Source organism: Lepus europaeus, chromosome 9, assembly GCF_033115175.1.
Source record: "Lepus europaeus isolate LE1 chromosome 9, mLepTim1.pri, whole genome shotgun sequence".
NCBI lineage: Eukaryota > Metazoa > Chordata > Mammalia > Lagomorpha > Leporidae > Lepus > Lepus europaeus.
The window spans coordinates 82,436,807-82,460,134 of NC_084835.1; the positions used below are offsets into that span (position 1 = coordinate 82,436,807).

Here is a 23,328-nt window from a genome sequence, read left to right on the forward strand (position 1 = left end):
AGAGGGATTGAGAGTGGGGGAGGAAGGGAAGTATGGATATCTCCTACGAATTGTATCTAGGAAATATCTAAAATCTCTATTAATAAAAAAATCTTTTAAAAATTAAAAACTGAAAATCTTCCATCTAAACACCACCAACAGCAACAAATATGAACTAGGCAATGTGAACCTGTTCTTGTTCTTCACAAGTGAGTGTTGAGAAAAGATGAATGCCTTCCTGAGAGGAGGCAAAAGCAGTCATGATGAGGAAGTAAAAGTGATAAAACAACTTTTCAATGAGTTTCATTGTGATGGGGCATTGCAGAGATGGTACAAAGAAATAGGGCAATGGGCCGGCGCCGTGGCTCAACAGGCTAATCCTCCGCCTTGCGGCGCTGGCACACCAGGTTCTAGTCCCGGTTGGGACACCAGATTCTGTCCCGGTTGCCCCTCTTCCAGGCCAGCTCTCTGCTATGGCCCAGGAAGGCAGTGGAGGATGGCTCAAGTGCTTGGGCCCTGCACCCCATGGGAGACCAGGAGAAGCACCTGGCTCCTGCCATCGGATCAGCGTGGTGCGCCGGCCGCAGCGCACCGGCCACGGCGGCATTGGAGGGTGAACCAACGGCAAAGGAAGACCTTTCTCTCTGTCTCTCTCTCTCTCCCTGTCCACTCTGCCTGTCAAAAAAAAAAAAAAAAAGAAATAGGGCAATGAACAGAGGGCACAATATGATCATCTACAATTCGAATGTTTTTGCAGCTTCCAAAATCCATGATGAATCTTAATCCCCCATTCAATGCTATTAAGAGGTGTGGTCTTTAGTGGGAGATTAAGGACTCCACCCTCATGTGAGGAATTAGGTGACCGTATAAAAGGGCTTAACAGGCAGAGTTTGTCCCTTTTTCCACCTCCTCTGTCCCTACTACCAAGCAAGAAGATAGTGTTCCTGCTCTCTGGAGAATGTTGCAATAGGACCTCATCTCAGAAGGTACCTGATAGAGCCTCGATCTTGGACTCCAAGTCTACAAAATTGTGATAAATATATGTTTGTTATTTATAGTTTACTCAATCTTATGCATTTTTTACAGCAGTACAAATGAGCTAAGACAGATCAATGGAGGTTTTTAAGAAAGGGCATATATTACATAATATTTGTGGGTTGACTCAATCTAGCAGGGTGGGGGAAATTTCTTATACAGGACAAAGAAAGATAATTGCAAGAGAAAACTCAACAAAAATGTGTGAGCAAAACACATCTCATGTGTAAGAGAAGGCTTATGTTGAAGAAAGAACAATGAGGTATTAACCTCGAAGCACACGTGACAATGTGCTTTCCAGGAAAGGTAATTGTTAAATGCATTTTATTAAAATCATCATGGATTTATGCATCATTTCAAATACGCCTTGGCCAAACATCCAAAACTGGCAACTCTGAACAAGAAAACAAATTTTCACGATGAAAGGCACCTATTATCTAAATTCTCCAAATTATAGACTAAAATTATAGGCTAAAATGGATGAGGGTATAATCAGGTAAAACACATAAACAAATAATTGGATAAAATGGCATGAATTACTAAGAACATTTCAATTTTTCTATTATTTCAGTACCAAAAAATTGCCACTAAAAAGCAAACTCTGAGGAATGTCTACTCATGGTTTTATAAGAAAGGAGATATTTTGTATCTAAATCAGAAGAACATCATTCTTATCATAATCCCAATTACATGTCCAGTCCACTGCAATGTCATTTGTGTAAAGCAGGTAAAATATAATCTTAAATTACATTGAAAATCAAAATACTCCTTTTCTTCACATAATCATATCAACAAGGACACTGACACCTTTTGGATTCATCTGAAACAAGAAAAAGAAATATCCACCTTTTTGGGACTTGAGATTTCTTAAGCTTTGCCAACAAAAATGGCACAAATAGCAGCATAAAGTACAACAATCTTCTGCAAGTGTCAGAGAAAGCAAGGAAATATCCCCCCGCCCTGGCCAACCACCTACAGATCTAGGCATAACATCAGAGTCCAAAAGTTCTTGCAAACACGTGAACTGCAGGATGTAATAAACTTTTTCCTAAATGTAATCTTAAGTTTTCATCCACAATTATTCACATAAGGAATATTTACTTGCTTGCAAAATATTACACTTAGAAAAGTCTACAGAGAGAATTTTCAAAGGTCACCACAAATATTAGCTCTAAGGTGTTTACCACATCTACTTCCTCAAATTCCTTCCCTTCAAGAAAAATAGAATGACTGAGGAATCCTCAGTGGATCCAGGAAGTAGATCATGATCTTTCTCTCCTTTGCATCTGAACAAAGTAGCTGAAAAATCATAGTAAAGTATCTTCTAACACAGAAACATCGCTCTGGCAAACTGTTCTTTCTCATCCAGTACATTTTAGTCATAATTTGTCTTTCAAAGAAAAATAGCTTTTTGATCATCATTAAAGTCTTAATTCAGTCAGAAGAATGATGTCCCAAGAAACCAAATCTGGAAAACGTTATCACAGAAACCCAAACTACATTGATATAATACATATATTAAATTTGGGGAGCAAATCCCAAACAAACTTGGATTTTGTAACTGATTATTTGTTTATAAAACAGTCTACCATCTTAACTCTTAGAGGAGTGTTAAGAAATGATTAGCACTTTAGCAGATTCTAACACATTATTGCTTTTTGTGGCTCTGTTTATTTGCTGGTTCAATTTGAAAGGCTTACCATCTTGTTGGCCATGAAGAGCCTGGGGACTTTGCATCCTTTCCTCGAGATTGGAGCTAAGATCAGAGTTCACAGCTGACATCCGAGTCGAGTCACTCATATCAAATTCATCACTTTCTATTGAACTTTCATCCTGAAAATGGTTTTAAAATACCATCAAGCATCATAAAGCATAGTACATTCAAATAGTGACCATTTTATTTGTATGGTCAGTTAAAGGTCAACCAGTAAATAAGCTTTTATAAAACTCAACAAAATATGTTACACACTAATAGATGCTTGAAATAACTAATGGAAAAATTTCTATCCTCAAGGAATTACCGGATTTGGAAATATTCAAACAAAAATGTCTATGTACACATACACACACACACACACATTTTTAAAGGCAAAATAATGTATTTCGGAAGATTGTAATGTGGGAATTAGTCTGAATAATGAAAGAATGGGTTTTTAATAATTATATATTTAATAACTTACTTAGTGTATTATAAAACATAGCATAAAAATATGTTTTGATTAATGCTAAATAACCTAATAAAATATTATAAGCTAGACTCTTAGAATATAGTCAGAAATGGTTTACCAAAGTTTTTCCTATGTTAGTAAATAGGATCGATCCTAATGGTAAAAGAAAGTCAAGATTCAGAGTCTGCATTTGGAGAATGAAGGTATCCTTTGTTTCTTTACAATGAATATAAATACAATCACAAAAAGAAATTCTAGGCAAAAATGAGCAAGATTTCTTTACCAAAAGTCAGTTCATAAAATAATTAAATTACCAAATGGTTAACACACCGAATGGCCAACTCTCCAAAGCCTATAAAATACCAAATCTAGGCTACAGTCATTTCACTGAAGCAAGCTCCTTCTGGAGAAATTATTTTTGGATAAATGGTGTAGTTATGGAGCAGAAACCCAGAGAAACCTGTATAAACAATTCACCAAGTTTTATTTTATTTTGTAGATGTTTGATCTGAAAGTTTAACAGTAATATATTTGCATAGCAATCATGTTGATATTTATGTTGTAGGAATCACTCTTTATATGTGTTCACTCAACCTTCATTACAACCTATGAGTTAGGGATTAGTATTCACCCACTTTTACTAATCAAGCAACTGAGGCTCACCCAGAAGTAGGATTCATATGAAGCCACTGAGCCTAAGGAAATAGCTTCTTTGAATAAGTACCGTTACCTTGTTTTCATAAATGACATGTTGGTATCAACAGAGAAGATGACATGCTGAAGGGGAGGAGTAGGAGTGTTCTGACAAAGTAACCATTGGCATTCTGATCCGTATATCAGGCCCAGGTGATTGTGGCATCCTTCCTTCACCAAAAGTGTACTTATGTCTGAGTATACACAGCGCCACCAGCTCTTCATTAATCCAGCAAGGAAATGCTGCACTGTGCGACCTCTAGCTCACCAGTCACATGGACTTCTCTTGGTGGTACACTCTCTTTCAGTACATTACACTCTTCTCCAATTCTAAATTCCAAGAATATCCAAAGTATTAAACAGAATTAAATAACAGAATTCAATGTGTGGACTTCAATATTATCAATGTGTACCATGTAACTAAATATGTATGTATGTGTTTATATATACATATATGTGTGCATGTTATAAGTAATGTGGATAAGCAAGTATTCTAGATATCCATAAGTAACACAGATGTGCATTACATATACCACACAGAGTGTCTGTGACATCTCAGTATGTTAGAAGGTATTCTCAGAACCCCTACTTCCTGAATTCAGATCCATGCTCTGCCGCTTATTAGACTGTTACTTTAAGTCAGTCATATAAACTTTCTGTGCCTCAGTTCTTTCATCTATACAATAGAATAATAATAAAGTCAACTTCATGGGGTTATACGAAAATTGAGAGGCTTAAGTATTTACAATATGTAGAACAATGTCAATGTCACAATATGTACAATAGAAGGCTTGTGTTGCTTATATATAGAATGCACAATTCCACAACATATATATTTATTACATAAATATATACAATAAGATAAAATAAATTTAAATATAATGGTAAACATAGCTAACATGTTTTTTAAGTATCTGTATGTTCTATATTAATATATAAACTTAGTCTTTATTTTTATTATATATACCACAAATAGCTAATTACATGTAATTTAGTAAAATATTTCTATGGCATATTTATATATAAAATATATATGTGAATGAGAATATATATGTGTGTGTGTGTGTATACGTGTATCTGTTTAAAGAAGAGCTAGATAAAAAGATTCAGGTCACAGTACCTTTCTTTGAAAAGGTGTTAAACCTGCTACAGCACATTATAGATAATCAATACCCATTTTATGACTACTTATATTCTTGTTAGCATACTTTTTAAAAAATTTGGACAGAGATTAAATGGTTGTTATATATTGTTGCTATTTAAGCAAACAAATTTTAAATATTTAAAAATTTTTTAAAATTTAAATGTGCTTCAATAAATGTGGCTTAAATGTGGCTTAGTGATTGAAAAAATTTTAAACATTTTTCTCTCTCATTACCTATGAAACACAAGTATAATTCACTTTTTACAGTTCCAGCCCTCATTAGAATATCAGTTATGATTCCTTTATAAAAAGCTTTAATGTGATGGCCTGCATTTGGTACAGTCCATAAAGCCACTGACCGTGATGCTGGCATCACTTAAAAATAATGATTTTTGTCCTGTTTGATTCATTTCTGATTCAGCTCCCTGCTAATGGCCTAGGAAAAGCAGTGGAAGATGTCCAAAGTATTTGGCCCCTGCCACCCACATGGGAGACCAGGATGAAATTCCTTCCTCCTGGCTTTGCCCTGGCCCAGCCCCAGCAGTTGCAGCATTCTGGGGAGTGAAGCAGTGGATGCAAGGTATCTCTCTCTCTCCTATATATATATATATATATATATATATATATATATATACACACTCATATATATATCATATATATATATGATATATATATGAGATATATATATGAGAGAGAGATATATATCTTGTGTGTGTGTGTGTATGTCTCTTCCTCTCTCTGTAAAACCAACTTTCAAGTAAACAAATAAATCTTTAAAAAAAATCTTTGATGAAACTAAGTGAAAGTATTCATCCTGTTAGTTCTAATTATTAACCCATTACATTATCTTGTAATCAAAGCTATCAAAGTGTATTATGAGAGAAGACTGCATTTTTAATCGACTGAGAGAGAATACTAATCATACTAGGAAGAAGCTACTGAAGGTGTCCAAGGGAAAAGAATCAGAAACACAACTGATAGACTATGTAGCGACTTTACTCATGATCACCTTTAGACCATGCATCTAAATCTTTCCCTGTGTAATTCTATATTTTGTTTTATATAAAAATCAGAAAAAATCTCCACATCACACAATGTGAGCTTATGTCTAACACAACTAAACTCTTATGATAATGAAAACCATGGCTATCCAACTTAGTAACTCTGCTTCCTTACAATTTTTAAAAATCAGAGCATATATTTTATAAAAATAAATTTTTCAGTCTAATTTAATTTTATTGAAGTTTTCTCTTTTGAAAAGCTACTTGAATTGGCAATCCCTCAATGATTCCATATTTCATTTCAATTTCCATGTACTAGATGTTACCCTCTAGAAGAGTGTCTATAATTCACCTCCTAATTTCCATTGATGCTGATTTGATTGGTTCAAAATCATATCACTCAATTTCCTGAACTAGTAATATTAGTTTTCTACTTCACCTACTCACCTCTAAGTACTTCCCCATCAGCCCTGACTATCAACTACTATTAAAATAATCTTTCCATTTCTGAACGAGCTATTCTGCTCAAAAATTTGCAGCCTGTCTATTGTCTCCCAAGTAACATGTAAGCTATTCATTCTAGCATTTAGGATTTTCCATAAAACTGCTGAAAAATAACTCCCACCAATCTCACTTTGCTGTATATATATTTTTTTCACTTACTGTTTTTTCTCAAACCAAATTAAAGTCTATATTAGCACCCTCTGTTTGAAATCCACTTCCTCAAATCTTAGTGTGCATGAGATAGACCTTATTAAAAATTCAGAATATCAGATCCCACATTTCAGAAGTTGAGTTATAATCTTTTGGGATGCGCTTCTGGTAAACCCCGCTCAGTAAGCTCCATAGGTATCTCTAATACTGGTTACTTGCACAGTGCTCTTCAAGAAACCATACTGCAATTATGGCATTGCTCTACAATTCTCTGTTCAGAAAAGTAACCACTAGGCACCCACAGCTACTGAGTACTTGAAATACGGCTAATGCAACATAAACATTGGACTTTTCATTTTCGTTTACTTGAAGTAATTTTCAATTAAGTTTTAAACAGCCACCTGTGGCTGGGGCCTGTATTGGCCAGTGCATATTTAACAATCCCTCATTGTTAAAGCCTGAAAATACATCCAGTAATTCACTATTAGCAATGCAGTAAATATCCTAATCAAGACAGTGTTTTATATCTCGCATTCTTTAATATAAATTTTTAGTCAAAGTAGTTAAGTATATTTGGAAAAAAATTTAGTTATTATTAAATTCTCCTGGAAAGTCTGTTTAAACTCTACTCGACAGTTTATAGAAGGTCAACTGGTTTTAGATTGGATATAGCATGTTGTAAAAATCTTTTTAACATGGCAAGCCCCAAATAACAAGCCAATTGATTAAAAATCTTGTTTTGGTTATATAAGAAGTTGAGTAGTTTTTCATGATTACTGACCACTACAGTGAATAGTCTCCATAGATGGTCACTATCAAGTCCTTGCTTTCCTGTACCTGTGTATAGTTTCTCAGACCAAGAAGTAGTACCTATTTTTCACCTTGAAAGAGATTGCTTTGTCATCTGCTTTGGTCAACAGAATATGGCAGAAGTAATATTAGGCTAATTCCAGATGCCTGAGAGTGTTCTGCTTCTTCTGCCTTAAAAGCCTGCTGCCATAGAAGAAATCTGAGTACCCTAAAATCACCTCACTGTGCAGAAGCCCAAAATAGCCAGCCACATGTAGACAGTGACAGCCTTCTTGAAACCTCCAGCCCAAATCACGTGTTGGTTGAATGTAACCAAGTGAATGGTCCTAGCTTACACAACAAGTAACAAAAGAAATTCTGTGGTGAGTCCTATTTGAATTCTTAAATCACAAAATTATTAAAATAGTAAACCATTGTTCTTTTCTTTAAGTTCTTTGAATTTAATGGAGAGTACATAGCTATAGATGACTGCAAATTACCTTCTTTTCCCCTTGGGCTATAACATATCACTCAATTTACATAAGTGATTTCTAAATAATAAATAGTTAGTGATACTTTAAAGTGGACATGCTGCAGATTAGAAAAACCATGGGCTCTAAAGACTGCAAAACCTAGATTTGAATATCTGATATGTTTTATAATACTTTTATTATTAGAGTAAGCTTTACTAGCCCACAGTCTTGGTTTCCCATTTGTAAACTGCAGATGAAACAAATGTATCCTCTGTTGAAAGGATTAAATGAAGATGATTAATAAGATAAAGCCTTAGAAAGAGTCCCTCCTAACACTTTATGAGATTTCTTTTTCTCTAATATATTGAACCATTTATAAAATAACTGAAGAGAATTATCTTCAGAGTGGACATTTAGCCTAGTGGCTAAGATATCTTCATCCCACATTGAAGTACTTGGATTTGATGAACAGCTCCAGTTCCTGATCCCAGCTTCCCGCTAATACAGATCCTGGGAGACAGCTGGTAATTGCTCAAGTAATTGGTTCCTGTCAGCCACGCAGTATACCTGAATTACAACCCTGGCTCCTGGCATTGGCCCCGGCCCAGCCTCAGTAGTTGTGGGCTTTTAGGGAGTGAACCAGCAGATGGGAGCTCTCTCTTTCTTTCTTCCTCTTTCTATCTCAAGTATTTTTTAAAGAAGTATTACTTTTGTCTGTGCATGTGTGTGTGTGCAAACAACTCCTTAAATCCAAGTCAGTCTTTTTCTAAATTTTGTTTTCTCTTTTTCTGAATTTTGTTTAGGATCACTTTCACTTCTTTCACCACTACTCACAATTGTTTAAAAATATTTTATTTATTTATTTATTGGAGAGGTAGAGTTACAGAAAGAGAGAGAGAAAAAGATCTTCTGGTGGTTGGTTCATTCCCCAAATGTCTCAACAGCTGGGACTAGGCTGATAAAAATCCAGGAGCCAGGAGCTTCTTCTGGGTCTTCCACGTGGGTGCAGAGACCCAAGCACACTTAGGCCACCTTCCACTGTTTTTCCAAGCCATAAGCAGAGAGCTAGATTGGAAAAGGAGCAGCTGGGACATGAACCAGAGCCCAAATGGGATGCCATCACTACAGGTGGAGGCTTAGCCTACTATGCCACAGCACTGGCCCCTACTACTCACATTTCAATCCCTGGTAATTTTAGTACCTCTTGAAACATCCTGAACTCTCATTTCCATGATATTCTTCTCCCGTGATCTTGTTCTCCCTCCTTCATCCGTTTTGTTCCTAGGTATTCCATTACCAGCAACTACGAATCTTCCATCATCTTGATTGTAAGTATCCCACCTCTGCTCAGTATCTCAAATTTTCCAGATCACTCACTCTACTATTCCAATCCTAACAAAATTTCTACTCCATGATATATATCATTATGATCAATTGTGAACAGAAATTGATCACCTGGACTAGTGAGATGGTATTGGTACATGCCACCTTGATGGGATTGTATTGGAATCCCCTGGTATGTTTCTAACTCTACCGTTTGGGTCAGGTCAGCTTGAGCATGTCCCAAATTGTACATCTTCTCCCTCTCTTATTCCCACTCTTATATTTAACAGGGATCACTTTTCAGTTAAGTTTCAACATTTAATAACTGTGTATTAATTACAGAATTCAACCAATAGTATTAAGTAGAACAAACAAAAAAAATTAAGAGGGATAAAGTATTAAATTGTTCACCAACAGTCAGGGCAAGGGCTGAAAAGTCACCGTTTCTCATAGTGTCCATTTCACTCCAACAGGTTTCCTTTTTGGTGCTCAGTTAGTTGTCACCGATCAGGGAGAACATACGATATTTGTCCTTTTGGGACTGGCTTATTTCACTCAACATGATGTTTTCCAGATTCCTCCATTTTGTTGCAAATGATCAGATTTCATTGTTTTTGACTGCTGTATAGTATTCTATAGAGTACATGTCCCATAATTTCTTTATCCAGTCTACTGTTGATGGGCATTTGGGTTGGTTCCAGGTCTTAGCTATTGTGAATTGAGCTGCAATAAACATCAAGGTGCAGACAGCTTTTTTGTTTGCCAAATTAATTTCCTTTGGGTAAATTCCAAGGAGTGGGATGGCTGGGTTGAATGGTAGGGTTATATTCAGGTTTCTGAGGAATCTCCAGACTGACTTCCATAGTGGCTTTACCAATTTGCATTCCCACCAACAGTGAGTTAGTGTCCCTTTTTCCCCACATCCTCTCCAGCATCTATTGTTGGTAGATTTCTGAATGTGAGCCATTCTCACCGGGGTGAGGTGAAACCTCATTGTGGTTTTGATTTGCATTTCCCTGATGGCTAGTGATGTTGAACATTTTTTCATGTGCCTGTTGGCCATTTGGATTTCCTCTTTCGAAAAATGTCTATTGAGGTCCTTGGCCCATCTCTTAAGTGGGTTGTTTGTTTTGTTGTTGTGGAGTTTCTTGATCTCTTTGTAGATTTTGGTTATTAATCCTTTATCTGTTGCATAGTTTGCAAATATTTTTTCCCATTCTGTTGGTTGCCTCTTCACTTTCCGGACTGTTTCTTTTACAGTACAGAAACTTCTCAATTTGATGCAATCCCAATTGTTAATTTTGGCTTTGACTGCCTGTGCCTCCAGGGTCTTTTCCAAGAAGTCTTTGCTGGTGCCAATATCTTGCAGGGTCTCTCCAATGTTCTCTAATAAATTGATGGTGTCAGGTCGTAGATTTAGGTCTTTAATCCATGTTGAGTGGATTTTTGTGTAAGGTGTAAGGTAGGGGTCTTGCTTCATGCTTCTGCACATGGAAATCCAGTTTTCCCAACACCATTTATTGAATAGGCTGTCCTTGCTCCAGGAATTGGTTTTAGATCCTTGATCAAATATAAATTGGCTGTAGATGTTTGGATTGATTTCTGGTGTTTCTATTTTGTTGCATTGGTCTATCCATCTGTTTCTGTACCAGAACCATGCTGTTTTGATTACAACTGTAATCAAACTGTGGTATGTCCTGAAATCTGGTATTGTGATGCCTCCGGCTTTGTTTTTGTTGTACAAAATTGCTTTAGCTATTCGATGGCCTCATCTATTTTCTTACATGGACAAAAATCCCATGGTATGCTGTTTTAATCATACCTTTGTATACCATTTTCCCTCTTTGAATAATGCCCTAAACACAATTAATTCCAAATTTTCCCTCACCTGATTCTATCATTGCCACTATATAGCTGAACATGGAGACAGGCAGTTATTTAAATGATTTCATGTTAAATATAAGATCATGAAACTCAAAGAGGGTCATTTTTGTATTCCATTCACTCTCCACTGTCTAGATTTCTTTTTCTCACATCCACTTATCTTCCACGACTTCTAATATCTTCTCAAAAATCATCACTTTGCCTCTTTTTTTTCGATTGAGGATTTGGGAGCAAACTCGAACACTCCTATAAACTCTTCCACTTCTATCCACCTACCACTATTTGATCCGTCCTGCTTGTGCTCCACTCTAAAGTAAACTCTTTCAATTTGGTATATGAATACTGTCCTTGACTAATGCCAAGGGCATTACTTCATGAACTTCTCTTTTCCCTGCATTGTTCCCTCTGCTGCATGATTTCCATCAACATGTCACTGTAATGTCATTTGTCTGATCTTATAAAAATAATCACAACATTCTATTCCCATTCTAACTCTAGCTACTACATCCTTTCTAGGATGCCCTTCAAGGCAAAACTCTTCCAGTGACCTTGATTCCTCTAATTGTCTCTTACATCCTCTAAAATCTGGCTTTCATTCTCACTGCCCCAAAAAACTCCTCTATTCAAGAGCATCATTGACTTTCAGGTACAAAATCAGTTCTCAGACTTTTTACTGACTTATGAGCTGGGTTGACACAATAAATTTTCAATATATTCCTTGAAAAACACACTTCAGTTTTTTTCTAATCCACAAACTCTCCTGATTTTCCTACCAACACACTGGCCACTTTTTCTTGGTATCATCAGTTGATTCCTCATCTCCCAGATGTTATAACATTAAGATTTCATAAGTCAAGATCATTGAGCTTTGCTCCTCAACCTGCACTACCATAGTAATACCTCCAGGTACATGATTTTATTTATTATATACCAATGAAACCTGGTCTTACACAGCACTCATTTTTGTTCTTCATTCCACATGTCAACAGTCTAGTTGAAAACTATTCCAGAATTTGTAAGAAATGTCCTAATTCTACTTGCATTTCTGATGAAGAGCTCATGCCTCAAATCTGTTTTACACATAGCATTTTTTGTACAAATCAATAGCTACGTTACCTCCTCACTCATTTTAAAAATCCTGGAGTCATCATTGGCTCTTGACTATCTACCACGTTCCATATTCAATTGATGAGAAGAATCTTAAAATATATTCATAATGTTATCTCATTTTACTATTTGAACTACTACTTCTCTGATCCAAGCCATGATCATTCTGTTTCCTAGACCTGAAACACTCACCAGGCGCTCATATATCCAACTAAACTGCATACCCCTAAGACCTCTGGCCACCCATGCCATTAGATGCATCTAGAAAGATGTAAAGGAAGCAGCTTTTCAGCAGAGAAGCACCAGGTGTTTCTCTTCCATGGGAGCCCTTGTAGTGGTCATGTAGCAATTTACATCATTATGTTGAGTAGACTGGGGACCTGGCAAAGCAGGCTGCAACCCTAAAGGAGGGATGGCAAATTACAAAAATCATCCAATTCAAGGAAATATAAACATCATTACGAGGGATTTCTGGTCTTTTGATAAAGTTTGCCATCAGCAATACTGCCTCGCAATACCACTGCCATTTTAATTCTATCAAAGCTAGAAAGTTACCCAACAGCCGAGCTTTCATGCAGAAGGGGAAATAATTTTGTTAACTCTTTGATACTACTGATTCTGCAATAAGTCTAGACGGTGCATCCTCTCTACTTCTTTTCCTGTAGTCTATCCTTTTTTTTTAAAAAAAGATTTATTTATTTGAGAGGCAGAGATACAGACAGAGAGAGGGAGACAGAGAGAGATATCCTCCATCTGCTGGTTCATTCTCCAAATGGCCACAAGGGTCAGAGCTGGGCTAATCCAAAAGCAGGAGCCAGGAGCTTCCTCCAGGTCCCCCATGTGGGTGCAGCGGCCCAAACACTTGGGCCATCCTCCATTGCCCTCCCAGGCACATTAGCAGGAAGCTGGATCAGAAGTAGAGCATATGGGACCCGAACCAGCACCCATAAGGGATGCCAGCATTGCAGGTGGGGGATTAACCTACTATGACCCGGAGCCACCCCTGTAGTCTATTCTTAACAGAGCAAACTATATAATTCTGTAAAATTAAATGTCAAATCACATAACATTTCTACCCAAAGCCCTCCACTGGCTTCCTATATTACTCAGAGTAAAACCCATTGGTTCTTAAAAGCATGGGGCCTTACATGACTTAACTTTCCATGATCTCTCTAAACTCCTCTCCTATTGTCTTTCCTGTTTATTTTACTCCCTCCATATTTACAATTTTGCTGTCAGTTGCTGAACATGTGCTTGCCTCAAGAATCTTGTTCTGTATCCCTCTGATAAATATATACCTCATTTACTTTAATCCTGGTCAAATGACACTTTCCCAATGAAAACATTTAAAATTGTGATCCTTGGTTCTATAGAAATGTCTATTTCTAGCTTTTGTGATTTCTCTCAAGATTTAGCATTTCCCTACATATGACTGTAGACTTTATTTTCTTCTGCCATCAACTAAGGATAACCTTCAGAAAGGTAGGACTTTTGTCAATTTATTTACTGCTTATCTCCAGAGTATCAGGTTTATAGAAGTTGCCCAATAAACATTAGTTGAACTTATTGGATTAATCTTTATTGAAAGTCAGATGCAATTTATCGCAAAGACATATCTCACTTGGATTTCATTTTAGTATGATTTACCTCTGACCTGTCTTTTGATAATCAAAATTTTCTAAAATTTTGTAAATATCTAAGTAGTCATTTACATGAATATTTTAAAGGCACTGTATATCCAATTTAAAATTCTTAAATATGTACATGAGAACTAACTTCCTAATCCAGTTATAAATTTTTTAATAAACTTTGTTATTTTTTTAAGATTTTATTTATTTATTTGACAGGTAGAGTTACAGAGAGTGAGAGGGAGACTGAGAGAAAGGTTTTCCGTCTGCTGGTTCACTCGCCAAATGGCCGCAACATTCAGAGCTGCGCCAGTCTGAAGCCAGGAGCCAGGTGCTTCTTCCTGGTCTCCCACATGGGAGCAGGGGCCCAAGGACTTGGGCCATCTTCTATTGCTTTCCCAGGCCATAGCAGAGTAGCTGGGACTAGAACCTGCACACATATGGGATACCAGCACCACAGGCGGAGGAATAACCTGCTGCACCACAGCGCCGGCTCCAATACAGTTATAAATTTCAAAGGATTTCTTTTGTGTAAAATATTTACGGTGTTTTAAAAGGCAGAAGGACTCAGCATATGTGGGCTGTATTACTGGCACAAAGTTGACCCTTTTACTTTTTGGCCTTGAAATTAACATCAGTACTCAGTGAGCTTTGCACAAATAATTTGACTCTAACGCGTTTGTGAAATATTGATTTTAAATACATGATGAATCATGAAAATAATTTTCTCAGTTTCAAGGGTGGACAGACAATATTTTCTTAATTATCTTGAAAGTCTTTAGCCCAATGATTTTATTGTTACTTGTTCATTTATTTTTATGTAGCCAGCTGGTAATATATAATCTGATACTGTAACTGTACTAATATGTATTCCTCACAAAGTGCAACCTTAATAAAGGCTATTAAGATCAAATAATTTTATAAATAAAATTTGAGATTAAGCTTGCTCAAATACAAAGGCAAATAAAAAATTGATTTGAGTTTTATGAATAACAGCTCAATAAAGTAACTGTAAAAGATTTTAATGATACTTTACCAAAAACTGTGATAGTTAAAAAACATTAAACCAATTATTTTGCTCTGAAGAAATTTCAAAAAGGGAAGAATTTATTGGCTGAGGTTCTGTTCCTAATGTGGAGAATATGAATATTCCTATTATTTAATATATACCAATTAACAAGTATTAGCAAGTATTGTTATATCTTTTCTTTTTTAACTTTTATTTAATAAATATAAATTTCCAAAGTACAGCTTTTGGATTACAGTGGCTCCCCCCCCATAACCTCCCTCCCACCTGCATCCATCCCATCTCCTACTTCCTCTCCCATTCCATTCACATCAAGATTCGTTTTCAATTATCCTTATATACAAAAGATCAATTTAGTATATGCTAAGTAAAGATTTCAACAGTTTGCACCCACACAGAAACACAAAGTGTAAAGTACTGTTTGATTACTAGTTATACCATTGATTCACATAGTACAACACATTAAGGACAGAGATCCTATATGAGGAGTAAGTGCACAGTGACTTCCGTTGTTGATTTAACAATTAACACTCTTGTTTATGGCGTCAGTAATCACCAAGGCTCTTGTCATGAGTTGCCAAGGCTATGGAAGCCTTTTGAGTTTGCCAACTCCAATCTTATTTAGACAAGGTCTTAGTCAAAGTGGAAGTTCTCTCCTCCCTTCAGAGAAAGGTACCTCCTTCTTTGATGGCCCATTCTTTCTGCTGGGATCTCACTCGCAAAGATCTTTCATTAAGTTTTGTTTTTTTGTTTTTTTGTTTTTTGTTTTTTTTTTGCCAGAGTGTCTTGGCTTTCCATGCCTAAAATACTCTTATGGGCTTTTTAGCCGGATCCGAATGCCTTAAGGGCTGATTCTGAGGCCAGAGTGCTGTTTAGGACATCTGCCCTTCTATGAGTCTGCCGTGTATCCCGCTTCCCATGTTGGATCGTTCCCTCCTTTTTAATTCTATCAGTTAGTATTAGCAGACAATATAAGCGGTACACATATAACTCAGAACCCTTATTTTGAGATTCTCAAACCAAAATAAGGAGCTAATTAGAATCCTATAGAATACTCAATAGATATATACATATTTAGTGTATAATACATGACAGCATATTATTATGTTCTCATACACATCAAACAGAATAATTTGAAACATCAAAACACTTCCAACTAAGAAGAATTGCCACAAATTGTCTCTAGAAGATGCAGAAAAGTAAATGAACACAACTTCAAAATATATACAAGATGCGAGGAAATAATTAGATATGAAAAATCTATCATATCAATTTTTCCATATGCCAGACAAAATAGCCTTAATACCTACATTTCCTTAAATTTTCACTTATTAAGGAGGCTTTACTATGAACTTTTCCCTTGAAGCTTCCTAGGACTTTGCCAAGATTAGTGCAAAATCTCCTTAGTATACTAAGGAGAATCAATCTTTCTCAGAAATGAACAAACTCCCACAATGCAAAAGTAGGTCTACTGAGACAGGGACTCTGACCCAGGACTAAAAGTCTCTGCCCATTTTCCCCATCTGTGTAATCTTGGTGATAATTCTTTCATTAAAAAATAAATTGCTGCCTTCAAATACCATCATGCTTAACACAATAGTCATGGTTATCAAACTCCATTCCAGTCTGTGAACAAATGCATATGTTTTCATTTTACCTCATCTTGCTGTGAGTTTAGCAGCTGCAGCTTCATGTGCTTCATATAGGCCATAGTAATTGGCATGTTGTAGTCAATCATGCTGGTCACCAAAGTAGGAGGCTTTCCATTATCTGGAATAAAACATTTTTAATGGGTAATGAAAGTGATACCATATTCTACCTGTAATTTCAGAATGACTCAATTTATCCAAATGGAAACAAGATTCTAGAGATCAAGTCTTTAAAAGATTGGCAGCAGTGTAGATGGATTTCAGGGGAAAAATAATAAGTGCAAAGGTTCTACAAAGGTGTAGCAATACAATTAACAATATGGATAAATCAGTTATTTCCAACTACAGAAGAGCTCTTTGTAAATATCTTCAGTAATAACAAAATAAAGCTAATATGCCAAATAAGTACAATTATTTGTATTTTCCATTGTTGTGTAAATTATATTCTATGTGTACTTTGTGAGTGCCAAAGGAAATTTTCTCTATTTTTAAACTTTTTTTACCAGGTAATTCATTTTCCAACACATAGCTATGAAGTATAAAAAATGCATCTCTGAGGTTAATTTGAGAAAGAACATGTTTATGAAAAAAAATCTAGATAATTTTTAATGAAAGCCAAAGTCATATCACAATTTTTATGTAAAAATTTCATTGAATGGATCTTAGCATTAGTCATGATTATTAAAAATTATGAATTGGCAGATTTAAAAGGACATATACAAATCAATTTACTAAATCTATCTAAAATACCATGAAATAATACAATTAATGGAAATTAAACACTATTATGCAAAAAAAAGTTATTTGCCACAGTGGAAACAGTATTTCTTCTAGGAATGGGCACTGAATTACTTTCTAAGTAAATATTCAAAATTCACTGCCTCCTACTTGAACAAATGAGATGATCTGACTTCTTGAACTGTTTCAGTCTATCACATTTTTATAAAAATGTGAGATATAAATTTCTATTATGAATAAAATTACTTTAAATCTCACTATTTGACACTGTGGCTACCTTTATGATCTGTTCCATCTGGGTTTAAATGCATTCTTTTCTGGCACTCTGAGCAGCTCATTAGAAACCGTGTCACCGCTTCTCTTGGTAGGAAGGCATAGCTCTCTGAAATCTGAAATGATTCACAAAATATAGGCATTATTATATAAGCTGACTGAGCATGATTTAACAGAAACAATCATTGTATTTCCAAATAAGACGCATTACTCCATAATGGCAGGAAGCACAATGAAAGCATGCACTGCATACCATGCATCATTTCAAGAAATATCTATCCAACTTGATTAGATGTCTCTTCATCATAACCAATAATGCCATGTGGAGAAAAAAATCAACCACATCTGGATGTGTATCTGTTTATAGTTCTGCATTTCTTTTCAGAAAATAATCACAGTGTACAGATAATCTAGTGAATTTTCCTCTTTATTAAAAATTGCCAACATTGTTTTAAAACACACTGCTAGCATGATCAAACTTTTATCCAATTTCAAAATTTAGCCCTAACTAGAAACAATTAACTTTAGATTTTCCATAAGGAGTTTTCCTTTATTATTATTTTATGAAAATTTCAAATAAGAATGAAAGACAATTCAAACAAACTCATGTATATATTTACTGCAGTTAATCATCCCTTCCACAGAAAATGACACATCTGGAAATGCACTTAGGCCATCTATTTATTTCATGTAGGTTTTTCATAATTTAACATGCATAATAGCTCACATCAATGGTCACAGTTAGGGTAGACTTTTCCTGCACCCTAGATAGAACTTAATTTTCAGAATCATGATCTAAAATCATGTTAGAAATCAGTACTCCATGACAATGATTTTCTCAAAACTGATTTTCCTAACCCCAAGAAATTCCTCGCATCAATCTCAATGATTCCTGAAGTGAAAGCGTTAAATTGTTAAGTATCTTTAAATAAACACTGTCATTGACTGAGACAGTTGTATGAAGAAATCTGAAACAGGGTTATTGTTTCCCGCCACAGCACTAATCTTGGGACAAACTTGAGATAAGTGGAGCAATAAATGAGCTGTAAATTAGACCTAAATGCCAAAGATGACTTTTCAGATGCATGCACAGCTGTTATGAACACTGATTAAGTTAGTAGAAAGGAAGAAAAGTATGCACCAAATGTATATTTGAGTGTAATTATGTGCTAATTCCCTTAGTGGTGATGGGATCAACTTTTGCTTATCCAGCATTAAGGAAACCCCATATACAAAGATCTAACACAAGTAAACCTCATTTTCCTCTGAATTCAATTTTAAAACCTGTTTGCACCACGTAGAGAACACCACTGACTTTCACGGAAAATAAGCGGTAAGGACACCCAAGAGGAGGAGCAATGCTACCTTTAGAATTCGCTGTAGACGATGTACACGCAGGTAATCAGAAGTCAGTGCTACTAGGATCAGAAATATGAAACTTTAATGTTTAAACATAATTTATAAATTAAGAGGTACATATTTTTAAAAAGTACTACTTCAAATGAGGCTGGTATTATGGGGAAAAAAAGCAATGATCTGAATGTATTTTGTTGAAATGCTAAATATTAGTTACTGAAAAAGTATATATAAATATACATGTAATTTAAATTCTCCTTTATTGTCTCACTCTTCTCTCCCTTTCAATACAAACATACATCAGAGTACTTCGAAAGTTCATGAAAACCAGAATTAAAGCCTAAGTTTATTTTGGTACAAAAAAAAAAAAATTTGAATCCGTAAATAATTTTTTTCTCAAACACATTTCCCATGATCTTTTTAAAGTCCCTTGAGATATGGATTTCTAAAATTTTTGTACCAAAATAAATTTATCTTTTGATTCTATACTTATAGAAACTTTAAAAAATGTATTTATTTATTTTATTAATTTGAAAGACAGACAAACAAAGAGGTCTCCCATTTGCCATTTCATTCCCAAAATGCCTGTGATAGCGAGGGCTGGCTCAGGCTGAATCCAGGAGTCTGAAACTCAATCCAGGTTTCCAACTTGGGTGACAGGGAGCTACTAAAGCCAATCTTGCAGCCCCTCCAAGGTGGGGAACTGCAGGAAGTTGGAGTTAGGAGTGGAGCCAGAACTCAAACTCAGGTACTCAGATATGGAAGGCAAGCACTCCACACAGTATGTTAACTGCTATACCAATTATTCACTTCTCTTCAAACTTTTTGAACTATCCTCAAATGCACACATGAATTTGATTCTTGTTTTCCTACTTTTACAGAGTGAATTAATACTTTCATCTGATTTATTTACATGTTTTCTTGAAGATTAGTTGTTTTTTTTTTTTTTTTCTGAGTCGCTGAAATCTCTCTTACTATAGTTCAAAAGTTTAAAAAAGACTATGGTACATGCTCAGTCCTGATATTTTACACTTTAACATACATGGAGTTATAGTCCATTGGAACTAATGCAGTTGACCAGCATATTTGCTAACAAACATGTTTTAAGGAGAATGTTGCATTGATTTTCATAAAGGACTTCTATTCAAACTTTCTCTATTTATATGAGAGAAACCTCCGCGAAAATCTAGAAAGATGAGTGATGGAGTTAGAGACTCCATTTGTTACCAAGGCCTTGATGCTCTGAGGAATCTACTCCTTTCCAAAAGTTATTGTATTTCTTGTGCAGAAATATCTTCTGGATGTATTTATCATTGCCTTGCTTCAATTCTATGACACTTCTTTTTTTTTTTTAATTTTCTTATTTTTTTGACAGGCAGAGTGGACAGTGAGAGATAGAGACAGAGAGAAAGGTCTTCCTTTTTGCCATTGGTTCACCCTCCAATGGTGCACTGCACTGATCTGAAGCTAGGAGCCAGGTGCTTCTCCTGGTCTCCCATGGGGTGCAGGGCCCCAGCACTTGGGCCATCCTCCACTGCACTCCCGGGCCACAGCAGAGAGCTGGCCTGGAAGAGGGGCAACTGGGACAGAATCCGGCACCCTGACCAGGACTAGAACCCGGTGTGCCGGCGCCGCAAGGCGGAGGATTAGCCTATTGAGCCACGGCACCGGCCTTATGACGCTTCTTAAGACTACACGACTCAAATAAATTTTTCTTGGAATCATTACTGATCATATAACATTACTTTCATAGTTAACATTCTTAAAAACAACTACATGTGATGGTCACAAATACGTTTGTGTGGGGCTGGTATTGTGGCTCAAAGGGTTCGAGTCCCAGCTGCTCCACTTACATACAATCCAGCTACCTGCTATTGCACCTGGGAAGGCAGCTGAAGATGGCCCAAGGCCTTGTACCCTTGCAGCCACATGAAGGAAGTTCCTGACTCTAGAACAGCCAGCTCCTGTCACTGAGGCCATTTGGGGAGTGAACCAGAGGATGGAAGATCTCTCCCTGTGTATCTCCTTTTCTCTCTGTAAATTTGCCTTTCAAATAAAATAAACAAATCTTTTTTAAAAAAATTCCCACTTTGTACCTTAGAAAAGATGTTTAAGCAAGTATTTAAGCATATTATTCTCTCTAGTGTGGCTCTGACATTTGGCATGTCTCTGTTGTATAAGAAGATAACAATATTTGGGGACACATTTTTGGTGTTCAGAACCCATTGTATGGGGAGACCTGTCAACCCACCACATTCCCCTCAAATCTTTCCTTCCCCATTTACTGATTCTTAGGCACAGAGAAGAAAAATCCTCCATGAAGGTTCATATCTGAAATGATATTTAATTTTCAGGAAAAATATTTATCCTGCCATGGAGATGAAGAGAAAAAAATTTCTTTCTCCTTATCCAGAATATGTCCCCCAGACCTGTTTGAAATTAAGAGTCCTGGGATTTTCAGCAGTGATTTCACACTGATAATGGAATTAGAGGTTCTAGTGCTCAACCCGTCACAGAAACATCAACTTGAACAACCATGTCTGTACCTTGATACCTTCACAAGAGCTAAAGAGATTATGGCACCCAGATGGAACACAGACACAAGAAATGGCTCAGTCAAAAAGGAAGAAAGGACAGTTTCACATTGCCCAGCTCAAATTTCCCTCAAACCCACATAGCACAGCTTGGAGAAAGATGAGAAACACCTTCCATAAGGCAGCAGGAAGATAAAGTGAACACTCAGCTTCAATTTCACACTGGATTCCAGTGACAGGCTCTCCCCTGCATCCCAGATTCCAGCTTTTTATATATAGTCAAAGCTATCTTCTTAAATAACTTATTATTACTATAAGATTTTTGTCCATGGTGAAAAGAAAATAACCTATAGTAAATATGCAAAATATAAAGGTCAAGAAATCAAAACATAGGACTCTATAAAGTCATCAAATGTGAAAGAAAGGCTATAAGACAGGAAGGAGGGAACCACAAAGCAGAAAACAATTAATAACATGATAATAGTATATGAAGTCTTTACTTGTCAATGATTACTCAACTCTTCTAAAACCCTTAATTCATCTATATATTTGGCAACATGACATTTTCAGTGGAAATGCTACATTATAAACCCAGGATGACTAGAATTTGTCAGGAACAGAGTACAATTAATTGCTATCACAAATTAAAACTAAAGATGACCTCTGATATCCAAAAATTGTCATACATCTACATAAAAACAATTGAACTGCAATGTCTTTTGATGGAGTGAATAATGAAATCAGTTTCTCTAAAGTAAAGACAGCACAATATTAGTAATTCAATGATAAATCCATCAACCTGAAGAAAAGTCAATGATCAAATTCTATAAAAGGCATTGGTCCTGATTTTCCATCTTTGTGTGTATGTGTGTGTGTGTGTGTGTTTGAAGCAAACTGGGGTGGGTGTGTGGTACTGCAGATTAAAGCGTGGCTTGGGACATCCACATGCCATATTGCAGTGCCAATTTGAGTCCCAGCTACTTTGCTTCTGATCTAGTTTCCTGCTAATGCATCCTAGGAGACAGCCAATAAGAACCCAGTAATTGAGTCCCTGCCACCATGCTGGAGGCCCAGATAGTGTTCCCGGCTGCTGGCTTCATTCTGGCCCAGCACCAGGTGTTGTGAGCATTTGGATAGTGAACTAGCAAATGGAAGATCCTCTCTCTCTCTCTCTGCTACTGCTGTTGCTCTACTTTTAAAGTAGATAAAAATAAGTATTTTTTTTTTAAAATGCAAACTATTGGGAATATATTTACAAAGACTTCACTAACAAACACTGTAACAGAAGGGAGGATATGAACATTTCACCTTACCAATATTCTGCCCTTTCCAAGAAGTAGGCAGCACTACCTTTATAAACCCTGTGACTATAAAGCCAAGTGATGGCAGTTCCCAAGTGCCACTCAATTTCCCCCCAACACAGTGCAGTTAAGATCAAATACTGGTTACCCAAGAGAGCTGGAATTTAAACAATCAACCACAGGACAACTCATCTGCAAAACACATCTTGTAAATTTGGTAACATATAATTCCAAAAGTTTTCTTACATTTACTTTGTAACATCAGAAATTTATCCTCAAAAACAAATTAGCAAATTTTTTGATCCCACTTGTGGTAGCTTTGGGAGCCACAAGGAGGGCAGGCCTATACTTCCGGGAATGGAGAGTCCCTACCTGTACTTTCCGGGAAGAAAAGTCCTTGTCAAGGTCCCCACAGGTGCCTAAAGGTCAACCAATGAGGATCAGACCTGCCTCAACCTTTAACCCCCACGCCCTGTATCTATAAAAGGAGACCTCCCAACCTTTGACTTTCGACTTCCCACCCCTCTCTGTTGCAACTGCGGAACCTTGCCCAGAGCGGATCGGAGTCCCAA

At 36.3% G+C, this 23,328-nt stretch overlaps 1 protein-coding gene across 3 annotated transcripts in view; it reads right to left on the bottom strand.

The window, feature by feature from the left end:
* NOL4 (nucleolar protein 4) overlaps nt 1-23,328 on the bottom strand; it is a 369,495-nt gene that overhangs the window by 244,253 nt on the left and 101,914 nt on the right. For all 3 annotated transcript variants that reach the window (XM_062200260.1, XM_062200258.1, XM_062200259.1), the window contains 3 exons: nt 17,570-17,681; nt 16,563-16,675; nt 2,715-2,847 (listed from right to left, as the gene is read on the bottom strand). In XM_062200260.1, the coding sequence (XP_062056244.1) occupies nt 2,715-2,847; nt 16,563-16,675; nt 17,570-17,681 (358 nt within the window). The remainder of the gene's footprint in view (nt 1-2,714; nt 2,848-16,562; nt 16,676-17,569; nt 17,682-23,328) is intronic.